The sequence below is a fragment of the Marmota marmota genome, unplaced genomic scaffold, assembly GCF_001458135.2.
Source record: "Marmota marmota marmota unplaced genomic scaffold, marMar, whole genome shotgun sequence".
NCBI classification, from domain to species: domain Eukaryota; kingdom Metazoa; phylum Chordata; class Mammalia; order Rodentia; family Sciuridae; genus Marmota; species Marmota marmota.
The window spans coordinates 88,510,269-88,534,701 of NW_026000026.1; the positions used below are offsets into that span (position 1 = coordinate 88,510,269).

A 24,433-nucleotide genomic window follows, 5' to 3' on the forward strand; every position below is an offset into this window, starting at 1 on the left:
TCTAGGGTTTGGATCTTATTCTAAGTGCCAAGTAAACATGTGGGCAAGTGGGCAAGTTGCACACGCATTTTAATAAATACTAACCTATCTTGGAATCTAGACATAGTACAAGTGCTGGTATCGCACGGGTGAACACAAATGTGCAGCATCCAGATGCGTCTCTTTATAAAAGAAATCCTGACTTCGACCTCCTAGCCCCCTTCCAAATATTTATCCATTGAGTCTTTCTCTTGAACCTCAGCTCCCCAGTTTAATCTGGTCACAAGGAATGATTTATAGCAGCAGAGAAATGACAGGATGTCACTATGCTTGCAGAAAGATGACTGTGATGCAAAAGCAAATGGAAGGAAGTTGTGACAAATACCTGATAATTAGCAAGATTATCAGAGCACATTCTTTCCAGCTCATGAGAAGTAAATCAATTTTTGGTTTTCATAAAATAGATTAAAATTCTGTCTTCTCCACAGAAGTTCTTCTGCTTACTTAAGCAGAATCTGGTGAGTGATATAAAACCTGAGGAGTTTTCCCTGTTTGAAGCTATTTCATATCATTCCTTGACAGGTCTCTAATTTGTTTATCAAAATTTTTGTTCAGAAAATTAATTTGTCATGAGGGATAGTAACAGCTCACTAAGCCCTGGTTTGTGGCGCAGACATTTCTGGCTACATTTAGAAAGCCAATAGCAAAAGCAGACTTAATTGCTCTACCTTTAGCAAATGCATAAACCCCAATGATCAGAAACCAAAATGAAGGACTAGGAGACAATGGTGACCGAGCATGTACAACAGTTCAATTAAGTGCAAAATAAAGTGTAGCCTCTCATTTGTCAAGTGAAGTGCTTAATTGTGGCTACTTGCCTCACTGAACACAAATACTATTATTTTACCTGGCTTCAGCGCACTGAACACTGATTGTAGAATTTTTTAGCTTGATTAATAGTCCAGGATTGGTCAATAACTCAATACTATACAATTTTAATTACTTACATTTAGAAATCTATCTAACTGCTCTCAAACAAGTTTCAAAGAAATATATAAGAGTCCTTGGTAAGGATTTTATCTATCTTGACAAATTACACATGCATTTTATTACAATTATAAAATGATGCTTTGAAAGCCATTAAAATTATATGCAGATAAAAATGTCCTGTCAAATCTGCTCTTGGTAGTAGATGCTAACCTTAAAATAATTCCTCAAAAAATAATTCTCTTAGGGATAAATTCTTTTAAATGCTGCTGAAGATTATAAAGAAAATAATATATTAATATATGCTATGTCTACTGACAATTGATTTTTTCTAATAGTGAAGGAACCATTAACATTTATTAGCCTCTGGTTATCTATTTTTAATAGCTATCACTATAAACAATAAGCCACTAAATAAAACCAATTAATCTTTTCTTTTTTTTTTTCTAACTCTGCTGTCAAAAGTTGGGGTGATTTATTTTCCACAGTCAGAAGTCAATCCATCCTTTTTATGTTAATAGTCACAGTGGCAAAGATTTACACACAGAAGAGCAGAAATGACCACAGAGTGGCCTGGTTGAATTCTTATATCAAGGTAATACCAATGAAAAGGGAAAGGATTCTAAAACATCACCTTTACCCAGCACCAGCCTGAAAGGCATTTGCTAGGGAACCAGTGGCCTTTATAGCATCATTTTTAAAACCTTAAAGAAATGTAGCTTGACTGAAAAGAAGAGCCTAGAAAAAGAGAGAGAGCAGAGGTAAGTCTGTTTCAGCCTCTAACTCCAACCAATTGTAGGACTTGGACAAGTCACTCAGTTTCTCTGACCTGTTTTCTCATCCATCTGGAAAGGGGAATGGACTGAGCTGGATGCTCTCACATCCCATCATGCCTTGCTCTTGCTTCTGGGTAACTGACCAACAAGCCTGGCCTGTGCATTGGTCTAACACTGCCTTACACAGGCATCACCAGATACAGCATCATCAACACAATCTCCATCTTGCATTGCAGGTACCAGTCAACTCACTGGATGGATGTGGAGCTTTCTGTGTGTGTGTGTGTGTGTGTGTGTGTGTGTGTGTGTGTGTGTACATGCTCACTAGAATATAGAAAAGTTTAAAGAACTGGCAACAAGTTGAGAATTTCAAGCAACAAGAAAGCCTAGTACCAACATGTAGGACCAAACCTTATTGTAATTAATTTCAACAAGCAAAGCTATAATCCTTCATTTTTAGGAACCTTGAATAAGACTTTAGATCATCTGGTCACATTCACCTTTGCAGTGCCTGATTTCATGTAGAATACAGAATTTAAGTATCTCCCTTGCTACTATAACAGAATGTCTCTTTCAGTCTAGAAATTTATAGAAAGTTAGCCTTCAGAAAATACAGAAGTTGCACATTTGGTAGACAATATTCCCTTCAACTTTCTTTTCCTATATTTCTAGCATTTCTTTTTAAATGAATAAAATAAAATGATCTACAAGAAAATGTGGAATATATACACAATGGAGCTTTATTCAGCCATAAAGAAGAATGAAATTATGGCATTTGCTGATAAATGGATGGAAACAGAGAACATCACGCTAAGTGAAATAAGCCAGATTCAGAAATTCAAGAGTTGAATGTTTGCTCTCATATTTGGAAACTAGAGCAAAATAAGGAAAAGAATGCAGTGGGAGGGGATATCATAAAGATACAGGGAACATAAATCGAGTAGAAGAAGGAGAGCAAGAGGGAGGGAGAGAGGGAGGAAGGAAGGGAAAGAAAAATGGAATAAATTTAATAAAATCATGTTATATGCATATATAAATATAACACAGGAAATTTCACCTTTATGTATATGTTGAAAATTTCAACCAAAAATGAATAAATGAGTGAAAGGAAGATCAGTAGATTAGAGGAAGGAGAAGAGGAGGAGGAAGGAGGGGCTGAGGGGATCCAAGATTGAAATCATATTCCATACATGTATGATTTACTCAAAATGAACCCAATTACTATGCATAACTATAATGCTCTAATGAAAAATAAAATGATCACAAAGTGATTTTAAAATTTATTATGTGTCTAGGGTTTAATCTAAGGGCATAGGAATACATTCAGGACAGAACTAAGCTTTTAAAAGCTTAGAAAATATCACCACGTGGGAATCTCAGATCTTTTGGGACACTGGCCACAGGAGTTAAGACTATATGTGCATATTTAAATTAGCACACCCCATCTTCACACTTCCCAACTTAAAAAAGGAAGGTCTTTGACACAGAATTAGTTGCTATTACTAAGCTTTTTATTCTGGTGATCAAATTTCCAATGATTTTTGAAGGCTGGTAAAAAGATAAGGCTGACTTGGATATAATCAATCTTAACTCCAAAGTTCTGTCTCTCTTTCATGTATCCTCCCAGAAGATGCACACAGGACTGACATCCATGGGTGCTATGTTTAGCTTCACCTTTTTTTTTTTTTTTTTGTAGTTGTAAATGGATAGCATGGTTTTATTTTGTTTCATTTTTATGTGGTGCTAAGGATTGAACCCAGTGCTAAGCAAGTGCTCTGCCACTGAGCTACACCCCCAGCCCTAGTTTACTCTTTTCAACATCTCACATCATGGTATTCGGGAACCTCCTTTCTAAAGCACCTCATTCTGCCAATGCACATACAGCATTGCACTATTCTCAAAGCAAACAAAAAGGGATAACATTTTACAACCACAAGTGTATTGTGGCTTTGTTGCAACTTGAGACTTCTAGCCATATTGTCCAATAATGAAGAGTTCTAGGTCTAAGTTATTCCAGCACAGGAGCCATTAGCCACATGAAGTATTCAAGGACTTGAAATGTGGCAAGTACACCTGAATAACTGAAGTATTATTTTATTTATTTTGTATTAACTTAAATAGCCCCCTGTGGCTAGTTCCGACACATAAATATCAAGCTTCAAGAAAAAACTAGAAAGTGTTCCATACTCAATGAAAAAAAAAAAAAAGAAAGAAGAAGACTGAATAGCAAAGTGTAGTTGGATTTAGTTAGCATATATCAATGCTAGTAAATTTTTAAGCAGAAAGAAAGCAGCGAGATGATTTTGCACATCCCCTGGCATTCTCTGTCACTGGCAGCTTCTCTGCCAAAGATTACGCCAGTAAAATGTGCAATTCATTTGCTTTTGAGTCTGTAATTGGTTTAGTGTACACATAGGAAAAGGATGAAACATTTAACAAAATTAAGTGTGGTTTGGTTTAAAATTATTAATCCTTCTTTGATTTTTCTTTTATGGAATGAAAGCCTCCAGGACAAAAGTTATTCAGTTGGAGCTACATTCTCTCCTTGCTCCAAGTCAGCCAGCTGAAGTGCAAATCTCCCAAGACTTCAAAGGGACCCTGCTTAAGTCACTGCTGGCTGGGGGAAGTAGGAAGAGAACTTAGCTCTCTATAAGGAGAAGATTCAGAAAAGTGACAGAGTGCAGAACCAAAGGGTTTGCTGAACACGGAAAACCAGGAAAAAGATAACCTTCACACTTGGGTGGGGGAGGGGCAGAAAGAAACAGAGGAAGACAAGAGCATTGATACATTCCAAGAAACTATTATGGTGATGGATTGTCTCCAGGCTCCTCCCACCAAACAGCACCTTTTAAAGCCATGTCCCCTCTGGCACCATCACATCCAATTACAAACAGTGATATTTAAACACAAATGTGAGTAGTTGATAGAGTACCCAGGGGGCTGAAGGCAGACTTTCCACCCCCCACCCCTGGCATAAACAGTCAAAAGGGAGAGAGAAAATGAGAAAAGATGCAAAATAAAGAAGCAGTATAAAGACAGTTTTCTGTGACAAATACAAGAGAACATTTTCATCAGAAAATAGTCCACTGTGAATGAAGGTTTTGCTTACCCCTTTCTGAAGACCCCCCAACTCCCCAACGCCCCAATGGGACTGTTGAGAGTTTCTGCAGCAGAAAAACAGAAGAGAAGAGGGATTTCTAACTCCTGATTCAAGCAAAAGTGAATCAAGCTGCCCTGGCTACACAATTAACTTATGCAAAAACTCGAATGTTTATGAAGTCTTTAAATAAAATCTTGGTTGATCTAGATTCCAACAGCTTCTACCCTTTGAATTCGTCCAGAGGAAAATAAAAGTAGCCTGAGAAAAAGAAGAGATTTTTTTTGTTTTTTCTTTTTTATTGTTGTTACTAACAGGGGGGAAAAATCAAGAAATAGCAATTCCATGGCTCTGAGACCCCCCACAGATGTATTTATCTTTAAGGGTGATTCCTGTGTTACCAGGTCACCCACAGGTTCTTTCTGCATTCAATGTGAATAAATCAGTGGTAGAAAATGGCAATGCTGACATTGCTGGGTACTCACAGATCTATTTCCTTTCAATCAAGGTATAGATGATACCTGACATGAAAAAGCTTATGAATATAGACACACCAAGTGTCTTTGATAAAGGTTCAACTGTCTGAGGTTTTGTGGCCAAATATTCAATCTCTTGAGTGAAAAAAAAAATCTTTTGTACTTCAGATTCAGGGGCCCGTTTCAAACTTGGACCATTTTGAAACTCTAACCTGTTTACCTTCTGATTTTTCTTCTGTGTCTCCCTTTCTTGCCTTTGGTTCTAACAAGATTTTCCAATCAAAGTAAAAGCATTCAGTTTTTCAAACATAAGGGGAATGATTTCTGATTGTTTAACTTTTTCACTGGACAGCTGGCACTCCATCCATAGATGTGGATCCAGCATACATGGATTCAACCAACTGCAGACCGAAAACATTTAGGGGAAAAAAATGTGCCTGTACTAAACATGTAGACTTTTTTCTTGTCATTATTTCTAAACAATACAAAATAACAATTATTTACATGACATTTACATTGTATGAAGCGTTATAACAATCTAGAGATTATTTAAAGTGTAGATAAATAAGGTTGTGCATAGGTTATATGCAAATTCTATAGCATTTTATATGAAGAACTTGAGCATGCACAGATTTGGGTGTCTGCCATGGGGTGAGGGGCTCCTGGAACCAATCCCCTAGACCCTGAAGGACAACTGCAAATGGATGAATGGGCACAAACTTCCAAAGACTAAAGCTCAGTTAAATTTCAGAGTCAACCAACAAAGAATATAATAACTCTAAACATCAGTACTATGTTTCTTGATAACAATGGGGAAGATAAACGGAATCTGAGTTCATCACAACTGAGTTGATTATAGGAAATAAGAAGAAGTAGAGGGAAATACCCAGGCACTTTGATCTACTAATTTCATTTTAGCTACAAATTTGCTTTTAGACAGTAGGACTAGAATAGCCTTTTTCTATTCCAGACCTAGGATGCTGTCTTGGTACCAGAAAATTTGGAAGTAAGAAATACTCTCCACAATTCTTAACCACATCAATAAATTGCTAAATAGGAGAAATGCACAGAACCACAATGGAACATCAGATTTGTTCATCATAGTTGCTAAATTTGGAAACTTATCTGTTATATGCATGGAAGCTTCCAATTGCTGAATATATATATATATATATATATATATTCAGCAATTGGAAGCTTCCATGCATATAACAGATAAGTTTCCAAATTTAGCAACTATGATGAACAAATCTGATGTTCCATTGTGGTTCTGTGCATTTCTCCTATTTAGCAATTTATTGATGTGGTTAAGAATTGTGGAGAGTATTTCTTACTTCCAAATTTTCTGGTACCAAGACAGCATCCTAGGTCTGGAATAGAAAAAGGCTATTCTAGTCCTACTGTCTAAAAGCAAATTTGTAGCTAAAATGAAATTAGTAGATCAAAGTGCCTGGGTATTTCCCTCTACTTCTTCTTATTTCCTATAATCAACTCAGTTGTGATGAACTCAGATTCCGTTTATCTTCCCCATTGTTATCAAGAAACATAGTACTGATGTTTAGAGTTATTATATTCTTTATTTTAATTTATTCATGAATGATGTCATCCACCTCTGGAGTCTTCACCAACAAATACAGGGAAGGGAGAAGTGGGAACCCATTGCCTGAATAACTTGATTCCTTGTCATTAATATCAATGACAACACCCATTACTCCCCCAAATCTGAAAGGCTGGTCACTGCAAACTTGGGTATCTGAGTCGAATAAACCCATTACAATCTATCACAGGATGGGAGTCTCACACCATCTAGGTTTTCCCCAAAAACTCTAAATTAGCTAAGAATCAGCATTTACCCAACAATCTCTCATGTAGGTATATCTTGTATCATCTTATACATATAAGCTAAATTTTTAGGTATTTTCTGATAGCTTTTATGTATATGTTATAAATTATGACCCATTATTTTACATGACAAGCTTCATGAAGATTTAAATCATAATACATGCATGATTTTCCAAATATAACTGGGTCAGACAAAACAGTCTATTTCAGTATATTTCTGTTAACCTTAAAATAATTGTATTGCTTTTATGACATTTGCCACAAAATCATACCAGTTCCAATGTCCAGAAACTTTCAATTATTGTTTCATTTTACCTAGTACACTCAGTTACTAAGACTACAACAAATCTTTGCAAATTACAGTTCCATACATTTGAACTCAATTTGAAAAGCTAGTTTATGAGAAGATTTTAATGCATCTTTTGTATTTTAATTAAAATCACGAAAGTGCTTTGCAAAACTTAGAATAGATGTATCTTGAAGCTATTTGCAAGAAAGGTAAACTTAAAAAAAATAATTCTTTCTGAATGAGGAAATGATTTTCAAACTTTTGTATTACCTCTAGAGCCAAAAGCACTAAGATATACAAGTCTGTTGAAACCTTTACTAAGACTGTTGTCTTCATAGCCCTAATTACATGTTTCAGCATTAACTAGTTACAGCAAGGCTTAATGTCAAGAAAGTGGTTTCTAGAATGGCACAAAAAATGTATACACCTGTAAATGTGCATATGTATCCTGAAACTATTATTTTAGAATATATCTATCCCTTCCACCACACCTTCATCTTTACCCAGGAACACTTGGATTTTTCCAGGAACACTGTTGCATCCTGCAGAGCTGGAGTGAAGAACTAAGCATATGTTATTAGGCAAAGAGAGTTAAGTGGATTGCTTAATTAAGGTTAATCAGTGTCAAAGTTAAGAAAATAATGCAGAAATCCTGCTTCCAAGACTCCTAGATCCAAAAATTATTTTCTGCTTTTATATTCAAAGCACATTTTCAATGCCATACTTAGATATTTTGGTTTTAATCAAGTTTTCATATGACATGAAGGAGAGATAAAACACCAGCAATCCTTTCTTATTGAATTAATTTGATTTTTGTCTTTTGCACTCCCAGCTATCAAGACTGTCGAATAAACCAGTTTTGATTCATAAATAATAGTTCCATTATATCTACTGTGCCACTCATCAGAGTACCTGAAATTTTAATTCACTTGTTCAGCTAAATTTCATCCTCAGTTCATGGCCATAAAATTCTTTATTGACAAACTTTCAAACCAACTTTGACTCTGAGGTATCTAGTCAACATTTTTCTTCTGTGTGGATATTAGTTTATTGAATAAGTGGCATCTGTTTTCCTCCACATCACTAGCAGAGCAGGTATTTCCTTTTGACAGCTTTGCAGGATTTATGGGTTTGCATGCTCCGAAGAAAAATAGTACTAAGCAAAAAATTCCAATTCATTACCTCTTAGTACTTAATTAAGTTCATACCCACAGCACACTGAAGGTGAACTCTGAAACGACTGTGACAGCCGCAGAGCAGCCAGCTATATTATCTTTGGAAGACAGAGAGGATTCTAATTATCCTGACCTCATTTTTCCACCTATGATATTCATAAATGTTCCTTGTATTTTGCTCCCTTTTAAACTTGGACAGAACTGTTTGGATAGCAAGTGCAGATTTCTCTCTGCAGCCACCAACCTGTCTGTTCAGCCCATATAAACCAGAGAGGCAGTGGCCTAACATTACTCTCCAACTTTCCTGAATGCAGGCACCTCTTAGCACAGGGTTTCCCCCCAAAGTGTGGCGGGAGGCGGTGACTGGTAGCTGGCAGCAAGGCAAGCAGCGGGTCTCACTAAGCAAACACAGCATGAGCAGTGGGAGTCAGGGTTACCTGTCCGGGTTCTGCGTGCACACGTGCATCTGGAGGAGGATCCGCTGCGTGAAAGTCTTAAAGCACTGCCCGCATTTCCAGAGATGCCAGTCACTGAACTCCGAGTGGAGCTGGCTTGTGGAAGTCGGGCTGGCGAGGACCCGCTGGTTTTTCACGTTGATTTGATTAAATCCTGATTCAATAGGCCCAGACTTATCCAGGAGGGAGAAGTTCCTGCTGCATGGAGTCTGTGGGAATACCACGGAGCGCTGCTGGGTGGCGGGGGAGAGTTTGCTGCTCTTGTTGAAGGGCTGCAGGGTGTCTTGTCGGCACATGGCTTCCATTACAGTTGAAGGGACGTTTACTGGGAGAACAGCAATAGTTTTAGAAGGTCAGTTTTACTAGCCCTTAAAATAAACACAATAACACATACTTGAAAAAGTTGTATAAATGGACATTTTAGAATTTAAATGTTAAAATTGGCATTTTAAAATTTAATTTAGAATTTTGTGGGTTCCCCCCCCAAAAAAAAAATCAACATAGTAACAGACAATTGAGGGGGGAAACATTATATTCACAAATTAATAGCTCATCTATTGCCTGTTTGTTGAGCAACTACCACATATTCAGAATAGTTCTTAACACCGTCTTTGCTTTCAGAGTTCACTTATGACTTGAGACATCTAAGACTCCATTAGGAGGTTCCACCTGCACCCTGTTTCCTGGCAGTTAACTGGGAGGCGCAGCAAAAAAGAGGAACTGAGCACGGGGCTGCCTGGAGGGAGTGCCTTGAGCTGTACTGAGAGGGTGGATTTGGCTGGAGTAGGTGAAGTATGTCAGCCCAGAATAGGTATTCAGAAAAAGCTGGTTGAAGAGATAAAGGAAAGAAGATGAAAGACTCTTGAAGACAGGAGAGGTCTAGCATTTTGATGGACTAGTGATCGAGACAGGCTGACCTAACAGACACAGATTTCTGGACAGTGTGGGAATAAGTGTTGGGGGGGGGCAAGAAACAGGGAGGGGGTGAACAGAACCCAAAGGGCCTTGGAAGTCCAAATAAATAATTAAAGAAATATAAACTTTAGGCAGAAGAAATAGACATAGGCTGCTTCTGAGCAGATGAATAACAAGAAAAAAAAAATCCCAACTCTGTTCAAGGAGGGCCTGAGAGAGGCAATGATTGACAGGCGAATACAGGGAATGGGAGGCAACAGAGGTGCTTGGGCTTTGGAATCAGAAAACCGAGGGTCAAACGATGACTCTGCCTTCTATTAGCCTGGTGATCTCAGGCAAGTTATTCAAGGACCCTGTGCCCCAATTTGCCCTTCTTTAAAATGAGAACAGTGGTAGTAATAATCCTAAAAATAATAGCAGCATAGCTTAGTGGTTAAGATGGCCTAGATTTTAACTCTGCTATTTACGGCCTGTGACTGTGAGTAAGTATGGAACATCAAAATCCACAATTTAGTCCTTGGTAGAATGTAAAATGGCCACTTTAAAGACCAAATGAGACAGTGCATAAATGGCATTTAAAGAGCTTGACCTATGGTTGACACTCAATAGCAATGGAGCTCCAGGAGCCCTGGTTCCTCATCTTTCAGCCTCTCCTTATGAGGATGAAGTGTGATAATGAGAGCACACATCACAGAGCCTGACAGCGATAGTAGCCATTCTCCTTATAATAGAAGAGGAGGCTAGAATGAAGGGAATGGGTAGGGTAGTGGCAGTGGAAATGGAGGAAGAACCAGAAATAAGAAATATTTTTGATGAGGGGATCTAATATACTTTAAATGTATTGTTCTTTTCTATTTATCAAGTATTCACTGATCAATCCATAGGTCCCAAGGTGATTAGAACCTACACAATAGATTATTATTTTTTAAAAGTAACTACCATGTCAAATAATGTACTTTTTGTCACTTCAGGGGTAAGAGATTAAAGGTTATAGGGTGGTCAAAAGAATAGAATTAGAGACCAAAATTTTTTTAAAGGATGATTGGCAAAAAGGTTGGCGATGTCAAGTCATAAAACCATGTAAAATTCTTCCATTGGCCACTGGCTCATGGAAGAAAACACCAACAGGGAGTTCTCATCCTGCCCAACCCAGGCAATGGCTGAGCTTCCTAAATCATGAAGACTCAATATCCTCAACCATAAAAAGAGAACAGTGGAGGACTGTGCCGGCCGGGAGGCTCTGTGCTTAATGGGGCAGGCAGATGCAGAATGTGGGGACAGAGAGGGGTGGGTGTGCTGCCTCAGAATTCTTTATCTCAGAGCATTCTGCAGAATCAAGTGTGCTCAATGAATCCAACAGAAGGAACAGCCCTTGTCTACAGGGTTCTCAGCTCAGCCCATCTCGTCTTCGGAAGAAAAAATAAAGAAGAGACTCGCATACTTGGAAAAACCTGGAGTAGGTAGAATCTGCTGTTCTTGACCCTGGATACTGCTCATTAGACTCACACAGGAGTATTTTAAAAACTTAAATCAGTCTCTCAATAGGGCCTAAGCATCTACATTTTTAAAAGTTCCCCAGGTGATTCTCAAATGAAATCAGAGAATCACTGATCTAATCCTGTCCTTTCTCATTACAAATGACAAAAACTGAATCTCAAGAATGTCTGTTAAATTTGCTCAGAATCACACACGCGGGGATACATGAAGGCTGGAAGTTTTTAGCTTCCTGACTTCCAGGGAATTTTGTTTCTGAGAACACATCTGTATCATCTGCTTATTAGCTGTGTTCAAAAATACAAAGAATGTTTTACAGGTAGTAAAGTATGTGTGTGTGTGTGTTTGTGTGTGTGTGTGTATCAAATACATCAAGTCATATGTAATATGAACATAAAAGTTATATGTACAGCTAAATATTCCTATATATGTATTTTTGTGTATATGCCTATATTTTAAATATAAATATTTATCATTTGACCCTCTGAGGCAAAAATTTATTATCAATATGGAATCTGTGGACATTTCTTGGACTTTTAAGAATCTTTTATTGCACACAGATTGTTACTTTTAAAATAGGCGCTGAAAGATAAGGAGGAATGTTTTGCCATGTTTGGGCCTGTTTTTAATAAAAAAATAAATAAAAACAGCAGCATTGTCAGAGATCAGGGTGGAACCCATATTGTTTAGCCCTTTCATAAGTGATCTGGAAGGGGCAAAGCACAGGGAAACCCACAAGTCTTCAGGCGACACTAAGTTTTTGCAGGCCAGGAAATTTCTGACTAGCAGGAAGGAATGCACAGGGGAAGACGGCAGAATAAAGATGTCATCAACATGCCAGAGAGCAGGCAAAACTGGCTAGAAGCTTCACTGTTGGAAAGAGGAATATAATGCCTTTGGGGAAAGTAATTCAAAGAGTAAAAAGTATAGATGATAGATTCTGGCTACCCACTTATGCTTCTAGAAAGTAACCTAATCTGTTAATTTTTTTAAATTGCTAAGATCACATAATATTTATACAGAAACAAAAGAAGTTGTGGGCCAATGATTTTTATAAATTTAATGAACAGTGTCAAATGGTAATAAAGAAAGATTTATGTATTTAAAAGTTTGTGTAATAATTGGGGTTTATGGGATCTGAGCTAATGATATACAGTAAATAGCATTTAGACAATAAAAAATGGGGATGGTTGGAGTAAAATTATTCTCCATTTTATCATTTTCTTTTCCAGAACACCCCATAACAAGTATAAAATGCTTTCCAGCAACAGGTGGCAATAGTTGCACCCTGTGTTCCTCTTTGAGCATGGCACTTTACTTATGAATAAATACAGTCCTACCAAATATATAATTTTTTAGAAGTAATGATAAGAATGAATGATTTTTAGAAAAGCAGCCATATTTGATTCCTAAGCTGTCCTATAGAGTTTCTGCACACTTCCACAAGATGCTGTAAGTCTAAAAAGATTTTTGTTTTGCTTTAAAAAAAAAAAAAAAGAGAGAAAGCAAAACTTTTCAGAAGATACAGATCATCCTTCCTAAATATCACCTCTCTGGTTGTGACAAATCCAAAGTATTAACCAGATTATTAATTATCAGAAAGGGAACAGGAATCAACCAGAAAACTCCCAAACTCAAGAAAGACGATACAGACAAAGGCCAGAGGTGGTAACAAACATGAAAAGATGAAGAGGCCTCTGCATGCAGTGATACTGAGCTAGTAAATCTCTTCACCCTATAAAGACAAAGATGAAGAAAGAGAATACAAAGCCTTGAAGGATACAGCCAAGGAAAAGCCTGAACTCATCAAATATGGACAGTAAAGACATTGGGAGAGCATTGAGCATCTATTACATGTCTTACATGGTCATAGGTGTGGAAGATGGGGGCAGGAGGGCTCTCAGTCCCTGCCCTCCTGGCACTGAAACACTAGTGGGAGAGACAGATATTAAACAGATAAACTCAATTTCATCAAATCTAAAATTCCATTAATCACACCATTAGAACTGTAAGTCACCATTCATTGGCAAGATACCTGCCAGTTTCAGAAAGATGAAAACATGAAACACATGAATTTTAGAGTTGACAAAATACAGTCACCACAAGTGTGAAAAGTGCTCTAAGAAAGAAAGGAGTGCCAGGAAATCATATATGAGAGAAGGCTAATCTTAGGGTATGAGAGAATCTGAGTCCTGACAAGTGCCCAGGTGTCAGGGAGATGGGAGGAGGGGAAGCAAGCAATACAAGAGAAAGAACACTAGCAGCTTTGCCACAGAGCCATGCTGAGGGGGAGGAAATCCAGGGCCCTGAAACTGAAAGAAGAACAATGTGGCCAGAGAGGGAAGAGGAGATGGGCTGCAGCTGGGGCCCATCTCCCATGTCTGTGCAAGTTGAACAGGGAATGGAAACAAGACATGGGGTGGTCGCAGGCAGTTCACACAACAGGAGGAATAACATCTACAGCCAACTGAATACAGCGGGCATGCTAAAGATCTTTGGATTCTAATTTATGTAACACTACGTGGGTCATAAACAAAATCTTTCTGGAGATTCCATGAGGCCCAAAGGATAACATATTAAAGAACTGAGTATTCAGCATAAGAGTCATAGCAAGCTGAAAACTAGTTTTGAGCTAAGGATGTGAAAACATCAGATTTATGCTTTCTATGCTGATAAACAAAAAAGTAAGCTTCAGAACAATGTACACAGCATGTTACTGTTTGTATATAAAAATGTGTGTGTGAGGGGGTGAGAACCAGAGAAAGAAAGGGAGAATATGCTTAGATGTCTGAATGGACAAAAATTATCTCTGAAAAAAAAAATAGCTAAGAACCTGTCAAGGCCACCGATTGTCTCTTGCAAGGAGACTTGCATGTCCATGGTACTTTCTGGACTTTGATCTACGGGACTGAACAACCCTGTTAGAAAAACAAATGGATAAACTGAAACAAAATAATCTAATCAATGAAACTTCACTCTGGCTGCTGTGATACTAAAGGGGGAAAGTGCGGGGACAAGGGATGCTGCTGCAGTGGTCCAGGCCAGAGCAGACAGTGATGCAGATCAGGGTGGCGGCAGTAGAGATAAAGAGAAGAAAAGCATGAAGAATACACAATCAATGGGATTTGGTGATAGAAGACCAAGCAATAGTGAGGTGTCCAGGTTTCTAGAAAAAGCAACTGGATGAATGGGACAGTTGAACTGGGGGAGAGGCAGTCAGTAGAAGTGAATACCATGGTTCTGTTGTACTATGTTTAGTTTGAGACGTGAAACATGGAAGTGGAGATGTTAAGGAGATGGCTGGATAGGACGCTGGGGCTCAGTATAGAGGTCTGGATTGAAAATGCAAATCTGGGAGTACCTGTGTTAAGTCGGCTTCCCTGCAAAATAGACTCTGGAATGGAAATCTGGAGCTGTGTGCAGGAGGTTCCCTGGGGAGAGTGCTCTCAGCATCAACACCTGTTGGGGAGTGAGGTGAGTGGGATTGGGCCAAGGGAGGATTTTAACAACTCTGGAGCTGGAACTGTCTTTCAAAGCTGTCCTGCTTTGAGGAAATGGAACCAGTTTTTTATATCTCACACTGACCAATATTGACTGGCTTGGGCAGGGTGTACGAAGATGGTGGTTTTCTTATGCTGACGTTAATTCCTGAATACAAGTTCATATGAGAAAGGTCACCTTCCTACACACCATGAACTGGGGGAGTGAGTGTACCTCACTCCTGCAATGAGGCTGGGAGAGAAACAGTGCCATTGCATCCTACAGCACCCCACAGTCAGATCTCTCATGACAGTGGCTTTCCCAGAAGGCAGATTGCTGCCTTCTGTTGGAGTCCCACGCAAATACAGAGGCATTCCATTTCTCCATTGTTTTTTCTAGAAACTTCAAGGTTTCTCTAGCTCTAGACCAACTTTTATATTAGTTTCTTGGTCCAGGGGTTCCATATCTGGCAGATAGTGTAAAGTTAAGCCCTGTGCCATTCTACAGCTAACTACAGCTGGTTTTCAGAGTTTGTTTTCACCGGTGGATGACAGTTGCTTGACCCTTAGGCTTAAGGGCAGCATTTTTCTAATCCCTATTGAGGGACAGAAGAAGAACCTTCCCATTCCTGGACTTATATAAGGAACCCAATCCCAGCCTCCCTCTGTACACGGGCTTGGAACTCTGGCTCTTCCCATTCATACTCAGCCTAAACCCTCCAGCTCAGGCTCAATGCTGTGGCCACCTAACCCAGAAACTGTATGGTGTCTTATATTAAAGTTGTGTACTTAATGCACCTTCTGTCCTTCTCAACTCAGGACAGGCCTTAGTTTTTGCACACCATCACGATGCTTCCCTTGGGCCCTTGCCTAGGAACATTCCTATTGGACAGTCCTGTTGGATTGAACTAAAGGTCAGGACGGGTAATGCTTGAGTGGGGCCTTCTTTACTCTGGGCCTGGTTTCCCGTTGTTGGTGGGATGGTGGGGATGAGAGGCACTGTGCAGAGGTGCCCCTTTTTACTTTCTCTTCTTTCAAATCAAAAGAAACAGGCAGGCCTCCCTGAGGCAGGGTCTAACCCAGCGCAACTCCCCCGTTGCCATTGAGTTTCACATTCTGCAACCTCAGCTTCATATGCCGAGACAGAAAAAGCAGCAGGAAGACTTGTTTAACATTTATTCCCAGGATTTTTTTTTAATTTCCTCTGAAATGAATATGAATGCACCATGGTCTTTACACTCTGCAGGAGCTAATCCCCCACTGGAAGCTTTGGGGGAACTTCGTTCCTTCTTGCGGATGCGATCTGTCGGCACCCGCGTTCCTTCAGGCTCTTTTGAAAGGCCCACAGTGGATGGAGGGGCTGTCTCTTTGGAGCTCTATTACATGTATAACTGTGATTCTTGAAAAAGAAAATAACATAGGAATTGCTTCCAAATGCCTGTGTGAAACCCTGACTTCTCTCCGAGTGCAGGCGGCTTTCACTGGCTTGTCGGACAGCAAGTATGCCCAGCGTGCCCGACTGCTGCAGGCCGCTGACCAAGGGGGGGGCACTTACCCCAGCCTGAGCCCCCTGCACACGCTCAACGGGAAATGTGTGCTTTCAATGTTGAAAGAACCATAGGAAGAAAATGATATTTTTATAGATGAAAGTGCTTAATAAGTATTATTTGCTAAGTAAAATCATGTAGTCCTTGAATGTCTTAGTTGAGGTGTCAATTTCATGAACAAGGAAAAATCTGGCTGAAGCTTTAATCTCTTCTAATAATGGCAATAGAAATTCTTCATATTTATCCAGTGAGCATGTCTTAATTGTTTATTGTATGCATGGCAACATAAGGAGGCTCTCTGGGGGCATTTTAACCAATTGGTCTTTGATCTCAAGAAGCTTCTTTTAAGGTAACTAATTTATTTGGGGGCTAGCTTGTGGGATAAAAATGGTCCTAGAATTGCTAATCCAGTTGAGAGGATTTAAACTACTCAAGGCTGTGGAAGGCTATCTGTTAAATTCTCTGTCCATGCCCTTTCACACATTTGTGCTTTTAAATCATACGGAGTATTTTTCTCGGCACAGAATAAGGAACCCTGATTATAATAAAGCATTCCCAGGTCTCTCAGTGAATCATATGGAATGGGAATCCATCTTAGAGTTAAAGCCGTATATCTCTCCCACACTATCTGATGAAGCCTTCTGCAGGTTTCTTGGGTGGCCAATCACATGACAGATATATGACTTTGAGACAGGAACTGAAATAAAATTCCTATAATACCCTCAGGGGAAAAAGGCATTGTCACTGTTGAGCCTTTTATCCATGACTTAATCCCCTTTAAACTTCCCTTAACCCTTACTTAGGGCTCTGAACTGAACCTACGAGAGCTGCTCAGTTTTCCTACCTTATCCTCAGTACTTCAAACTGCTATGGCTTTGTGAATTTTCTTTCAAGGATTTCAAGGGCTCAATGATACAACATAGGCGCTGGTAGACTTTATTCAATATTCTAATCATCAACCCCAAGAATGCTTCACACGATGGGCCCACAGGAGACAGACAAACTGAAGAACAAACAATATGATGTTTCCAGAAAATACATTTTCAATGGCACATTTTCAACAGCCCCAAATTGGAGACCACAGACTCTCGGCCACACCTGTTGTCGGGTAGCAGTGAACTGCAGACAAACCCCCCAAATTCTCCAACTGACCCCTCCATCTCCCCCACCCTGTAACAGCCTGGTAAAGTGGATGTGGGGCTCCTGCTCCAGAGATACACGTCAAAGACGGGAAAGGCAATCCCTAACAGTCATTCCACGGTTTCTCTTTCTGTCTCAGAATTCAGCAAACGGTCATGCTGCCTTTCCAGTTCCTCAGACCAAAACCTCAGGGTCATCTCAACTCCTCTTTTTCACAGCATCTAACATGTCAGAAAAAGCTATTGGCTTTACTTTCAAAATATGTTCAGAATCCAGCTTCTTCTCACCACCTCCACCACTTCCATGCTGGTCCAAACCACCGTCATCTCTCCCCTGGGTTCCTGCAAGAGACTCTAACTGGATTCCTTGCTTTCTCTCACGGCTCCTGTCTACTCCCACTCAGGAGACAGAATAATCCTGTTAAAACTTCAGTCAGATCATCTCACTTTCCTGCTGGAAACTCCACACCAGCTCTAGGCTGGCTCACACAGAGTGAAAGCCAGGGTACTGACAGTGGCCCCCAGGGCCTGACCAGACCTATGCCCCTGTACCTGAATTATCTACTCCTGCTCGCTCACTCTGCCATGCCCATGCCAACATCTGTGATGCGCCTCTCATCTTGCAGCCTTTAAGTCTTAAGTCTTTGCCCAAAGGCAACCTCCCTTTGGGGCCTTCCCCAGTCATTCCCAGTACCTGCAACCCCCAAATCCTGGCTCCACTTACCCTTTTCTGTTGTATTAGCTCTACTACACATCACCATATGACCAACTATTTATTTACATATTTTTGGATTCCTTCCCTCTGCTAGAATATGAGTTCCATTAAGGCAGGACTTCTTGTCTGTTTGTCCCCTCCTTCATTTATAATAGATATAAAACACTGGCTCATGGTAAGTGTTCAATAAATACCTGAATAAAGAATGGATGAAAGAATGTTAAGACTGAATTATACACTTTAGGACTCGAGGCTTTGATATGGTTTCTCCCAAATATTCTGCAATACACATACAGCCCAATGTCTTCAGAGTCTATAGCAGGTGTGTTAAAGGGGGAATAAGGGGCCTCACAGGATTTCTAGAAACCTTTTGGATTAAATTCCACACTTTAGGAGGTGAGATTATGTTAAGCTTCCACATACAGACAAGTCCCTGTCAGCTGATCAGGGGCTGATACTGGAGCTGTTACATGCATGGCCCTGGATCTAGTTTCAGGGGAGACAGGCATGGAGCTGTTCTGGGAAAGAGAGCAGAGCACAGTGGCCTCCACGTCCATATCTGCCTCTAGCACCAACCGCACACTCGTGTCCAATACCGAGATTTTCTCATTTGAAAACAGGCACTCCCTCAAATAGGAGTATCACTGCAGAAAAGAAACTTTCCAATGGAAATTTGGTGAGAGGAATGTGCTATATGTCCAAAGATTTATTTTTTTGATTTGGGATTGGTTTGGGGTTAGGGTAAAATAGAAAAAGAAAGTTGACAGTAATAGGCTTTTTGAGGACTTTACTTTTTTTTTTACAAAGAAATTAAAGACAACATGAGAAAGAAATATCTGATCATCAGCATTTTGACCAGTAGTAATATGAGTATGTTTTATTAGAGTTAGTGTGTGTGCATGTGTGACTGAGAGAGTCAGGGAGAAGGAAAAAGGAGAAAGACACTTTTTTTCAAAATGAAGTTTCCTATTCATTAACAGATAGATCTGTTGTCTCTGTTCTTTTTTGAAGCATAATCTCAAATTATCAGTTCAAAGATCAGTCAATTTAGTGACAAGAAAACACAACATCACTGAAACCAGTGTTTCTCACTGAATCACATCAGTATTAAAATGTTTTCCATAGACTTGTAAAACAAAAATACAAAGTCTTAGTGAAAGTTGCTTCAAGTTCACGTATGTCTAAATGTTAGATTATTCCCTTAAAGATAATGGTTGGCATGGTAACAAAAATAAAAGAAAATTATATTCTTAACATGGTTTTGGACAAAGAATTTAAAAAGACAAATTCCACCATCACCTATCTATGATTTTTACTATCATTCTAATGACTACTTAGAAGGAAGCACACCTAGCCAATGACTTCAGGGGTACTACTCCTCATTAAACAGTATTGTTTTCTCATTATTTCATTTGTGCAGAGAGCATGGGTCCAACAAGACTTTGCATCCTTTCAGAGCAGAAGCTGTATCTTGCACTGCTCTTATAACCCCAGGTGGCAAGCACAGAACCAGACACATAATAGTAGGCACTTAGTGAATACCAGCTGGCTTTACTTTGCTGTCAGCAATTATTTAAAACTCTGGCAAAGGCTTTGAAATTGTGCACAGGCAAAGAAAAACTGGCTGGCATGGGTTAAGATGCCCTACCAAAAAGCAAACATCATACAGGATAAAGAAAACCATAGAATGAACACAAGTTTTGCAGGTTTGCATCAGGTATCACAGTGAACCATGTTTCAGAAGTTTTTTTTTTTTTTTTTAAACAAACAAAAAAACACACTCTTAAAAAGTTAGCTTTGAACTAGGTATTTTTAAGATGTGAATTCAGAGCTAAAATAAATTCTTACAGTTTTCATCCTGGGCAATGCATTGTAAGGGGATCCCAAAGAAAGACGTATAGCTGTCATTGTACCACACCAGAAGCTCGGTGCCCCTAGGGATATCTATACAGGCTCGGTAGAATATATTCGACCTATTCAAAACAAAAGAAAACCCAGCTTAGTAATACGTAGGACTCATGTGCCCCCACCACATTTTTATTGCCCCGAGAACTTTCTGCCCAGCTCCACCTAAACAGTTTGTTTGTAATAAATCTACACCCACCATATCGTCCCCAGCAATCAATCAGAGCCTGTAACTCAGTATGATAAACAGCATAGAGTTTATTTCCACCGTGTGCCTCCATAGAGGGTCTTGAAGAGATAGATATTTGGCCCAGGAGATGGCAGAAAGGCAAAGTTCATTTAAAACAAATTCCATCTCACGCTAATGAGAAAATTCTCTCTTGGCAAATTGCAAAGACAGTGGTGCCTCAACCTCATATATAAATTAATACTATTGCTCTCTTATTTGAAGGAAAAGCAGTAGGTGTATTCTGGCAACCTGGCATTGGGAGTTCCCAAATTTGTAATAAAAATGAACAGCTTTGTGATATAAGGACTAAGAGAAATAAAAATCCTCTCCACTGCCTTTTTTTTTTTTTTCTGAAGTTGGATACAGGAGAAGAGGGGAAAAAAAAACCTCTCTTATGTGAAATGGATGGAAATTCAATAAATACAAGAGGAGCACTTTACACTGGCTGAAAAATTACACTCTGGAATGATACAGTGAAGGTACCAAGAAGTAAACATTTTTTATCTCAGCTTTGATACCGTAAAGAAAAATCTACAGATTAAAAAAAAAAAAAATGAGGAGATCGCAACTGGTTTTCTCAATGAGGAATGGCTACAAATATGAGCCTCAAGTTCCAGATAAAAGTGTTTGGGGTTGGTGGGCCTTAAATTTCGCCTTTCTGTGAGGAATTGGCTGTAGCAGGGCAATTTGTTCCTTGTACAACACTGCAGACATAAGGAGAATCCTTCTCCACATTTTTCATGGCAGTGAGATATGCACTTGTCAACATATTTTGTCACCACAAAGTGGCTCTTGGCAATAGGATCATAAAGATCAATAAAAAAGTGCAGATTCTCAATATTTTACTTGCAGCTGCAAAAATTTCATTTATCTTGTTATTTTCCTTACTTGCTGCCATTCTGTCTCACGAGGGCACTGCTAGCTAAGCAGAATGTTTTTTCCCAACATTCTATGAATATCTGACAAAAACTCCAGCCAGTTGTCCGGCCCTCACCAACCTTTCCTCCCTCTGCATCTCTAGAGCTGTGCATTTTATTAATTCTTTCCACTGCTACATAAAGAAAAAAAAATCAAAATTGGAGCGAGCTATAAATCACTGGCATCTCCTAACTTGAGAAAAATTGAGTCTACTTTGTACTTCACCCTTGTAACATTTCATCTCTCGGTTTGGCTTCTCTTAATATAAACACAGCGCCCGGCAAATGAATGTGCTAAAACCAAATGACACACTTTGCCGCTGAAAGAGCAGGACTGTTTTTGAGCAATGGGTGGTCTTCTGAGGCATGGAGTAGGCCGAAAGGGGGGGAAAAATGTGTAAGCATACACCGTTCCTTACAAGCGGGCAGAGCTTCCAAAACTCGCAGAAATCTCTGCATGTTGAAGCACATCAAAGGGATTTTTCCCTTTTCAGATAATATTTCCTTTGCTGACATGTATTTAGTATTGTGGTTGGATGACTCATAAAGATAGCTTCATGGCGTCCCAACGCAGTTGAAGCAGAACACATGCCAACAAACATTATTGTCAGCCTCAAAATAAAAACAAAACGTTCAGCTAAGGGTCAATCAATCAAGGGCGCTTTGAAGAAAATTCCATTTAGATATTACAAATCATAACAGAATGAATTTAAACCAGCTGACTTTTTGTGAAGAGGACATTCACGTACAATAAAAATTAGACTGGCTCTTCAGGGTCCAACTTTTCTATTTTCTTACTTTTGGACGTGGCCACTGGTGATGGATGCCAGTTTTTAAAATTGTGTTTTTGTAGTTCATTTTATAAAGATCTGAAGTAATCAAAAACAGATCAGCCGAGAGAGCCCGTTGTTAAAGCGCCGTCATGAAAGGGGAGTTGTAAAATCCACTTAATATTGACAGATAGGTAATGACTTACTCGTGCCCCCCCTTCCTCTTAAGCATGTTTTTTTCCCCCCAAATTCAGAATTTGTCTCAAGAGCTCCCTGGGTACCCATTACAAGAACCAGCCAAACTATCTTTTGACGGCTAGACAAGAACAATCTTGACTAATTTTCTAGCTCAGAGTTTTGGGAAAACTTCATGACAATAAAGGTGGGTTAGGACTGTAGACAGCAGTGTAACCAAATACCGTCTTGCACTATTTCGTTTAAACCATTATTTAATAAAATAAAACTGCATAGGAAACCAAGGCAATGAGTCAGATGGTGCCCCAATTTTCTCCTTTTGAACTGGAGACCTTTAGAGAGCAAGCCAGATTTGTGCAGCCTTTTAAGCTACAAGGCGAAGAAAGGTTAAAAAACAAAACAAAAACAACAACAACAAACAAACAAACAAACAAAAAACCCACTTCATTTAAAAAAAAAAAAAGGCAGAAAAATAAATAGCCATAGGCAGGACTCCAAGTTGCCAAGCACAAGGCCCTTGGCTTTGATGTGTCTGTGGTGCCTAATAAAGCTAAACAGTTGCTTCTGATTCTAAAGAGAACACGGCTGTTTATAACTGAGCTCATATATTTATGTGGCACATGTTTTCGAGGGATTTTGAGAAAAAAAAAAAAGGCTTAGTGGTGTTTGTTTTTTTTTTTCTTTTTAATTTGTTTTTGCCATCTTGTCTCCACTCCAGGCTTCTCAGGCAGTAAGTGGAAATGCTTGCTCAGCAGGTGCACTGAGGTGGCTTAACATCCTGAGAATCCACCTTGCTTCTCAGCTCCCCAGAGGCTTCCTTATGTGACTTCCTGTGGGGAAAGGGAGATGGCTCCCCTTTGCCTTTGCCCCTCATTGAGCTGTACCAGTACATCCATCATGGGAGATGGGGGCTCTTCTACACTTTGAAACTAATTCATCTTTGGAAACATATTGAGAGTCATCAAAGGACCAAACCCAAATGTTCTGGCACTCTTTGAAGGAGCAGGAGAGGTTACCCTGGCTCAGTCATTGTTGCAGAGACAGCAGGTTTCAGAAGGACCATCCTGGGAAGGTTGAAAGTTCCTAGATTCCCATGCCTTTATGCAAATGAATCTGTCCTTCCTGGGAGCTATCCTGAGGAGCTGAAAGCCAGGGGTCTGGGACTGAGTTTCTGAACTCCTACTGATATGTGGGTACCCATCTGCTGGGGGAGCCATCCCAAGTCAGTGGCTTTGCAGGACTCAATCAGGCTTTTGTGGAAGTTCAAGTAATAATGTGGAAGTAACTTTGGCATGTTCATAGAGTGTAAGAGGCCATTCACTCACTAATCTCTTTATAAGGAGGCTTCAGAAAACTAACCAAAAAAAAAAAAAAACTCTGTCAATCTGTGCAGAGTTCTATAGGATTTTTCCAACCACTAGCAGCAAGCCTGAATTTACATATGCAAGCCATAGGGCTTCAGGTCTGTAAGTGGTAAATCAAGATATACTTTACCTGTACTGAACTACTGTTAGATTCTGTTCTCCGCAGTGCCTTGCACATCGGATATACCTCATCCAGCTCGACTTACTAGGTTCCCCACCATCAATAAAGTGCTGTAGTGTCCCATCTTGATCATATATCTAGAGAAGAGGTCAGAAGGTCAAGTAGTTAGAACGAATCATCAGCAATCATTTTCCCTGCTTCCCTTGGTGTCTTTATGTGTCAGCTGCAGAAATTTATTGCCCTCAGGTTTGCTAGTGCTTATTGATGCTTGTGAAAACAACCGGAATAACAGGAAAATATTTTTTGGTGAAGCAAGTCGATCACATTTCTTTTATCAAGCCAATCTTCTCTGTATTAAACAGATTTGGGGTATCTCAAGGATGTGGCCATATTTCCCAAAGAAATATTTAACCTATTTTGACAGGCTAGTCTTAAGTAATGAGCTGCCGGATAAACAAAGCAAGCTGAAAGAAGAGGCCACGCTGACATGGTTGGACATCCACATAAAAGGCCCCAGTCTTAAACATGTAACTGTTTAAAGGCATTTGGGAGGCAATCGTTGTCTGT

The 24,433-nt window shown here is 39.5% G+C and overlaps 1 protein-coding gene across 1 annotated transcript in view; it reads right to left on the reverse strand.

Moving 5' to 3' along the window:
* Prdm6 (PR/SET domain 6) overlaps positions 1–24,433 on the reverse strand; it is a 104,864-nt gene that overhangs the window by 14,813 nt on the left and 65,618 nt on the right. Inside the window, exons 3-5 of the mRNA XM_048811842.1 lie at positions 23,876–24,003; positions 20,214–20,338; positions 9,059–9,401 (exon numbers count right to left, since the gene is read on the reverse strand). Coding sequence (XP_048667799.1) covers positions 9,059–9,401; positions 20,214–20,338; positions 23,876–24,003 — 596 coding nt within the window. The remainder of the gene's footprint in view (positions 1–9,058; positions 9,402–20,213; positions 20,339–23,875; positions 24,004–24,433) is intronic.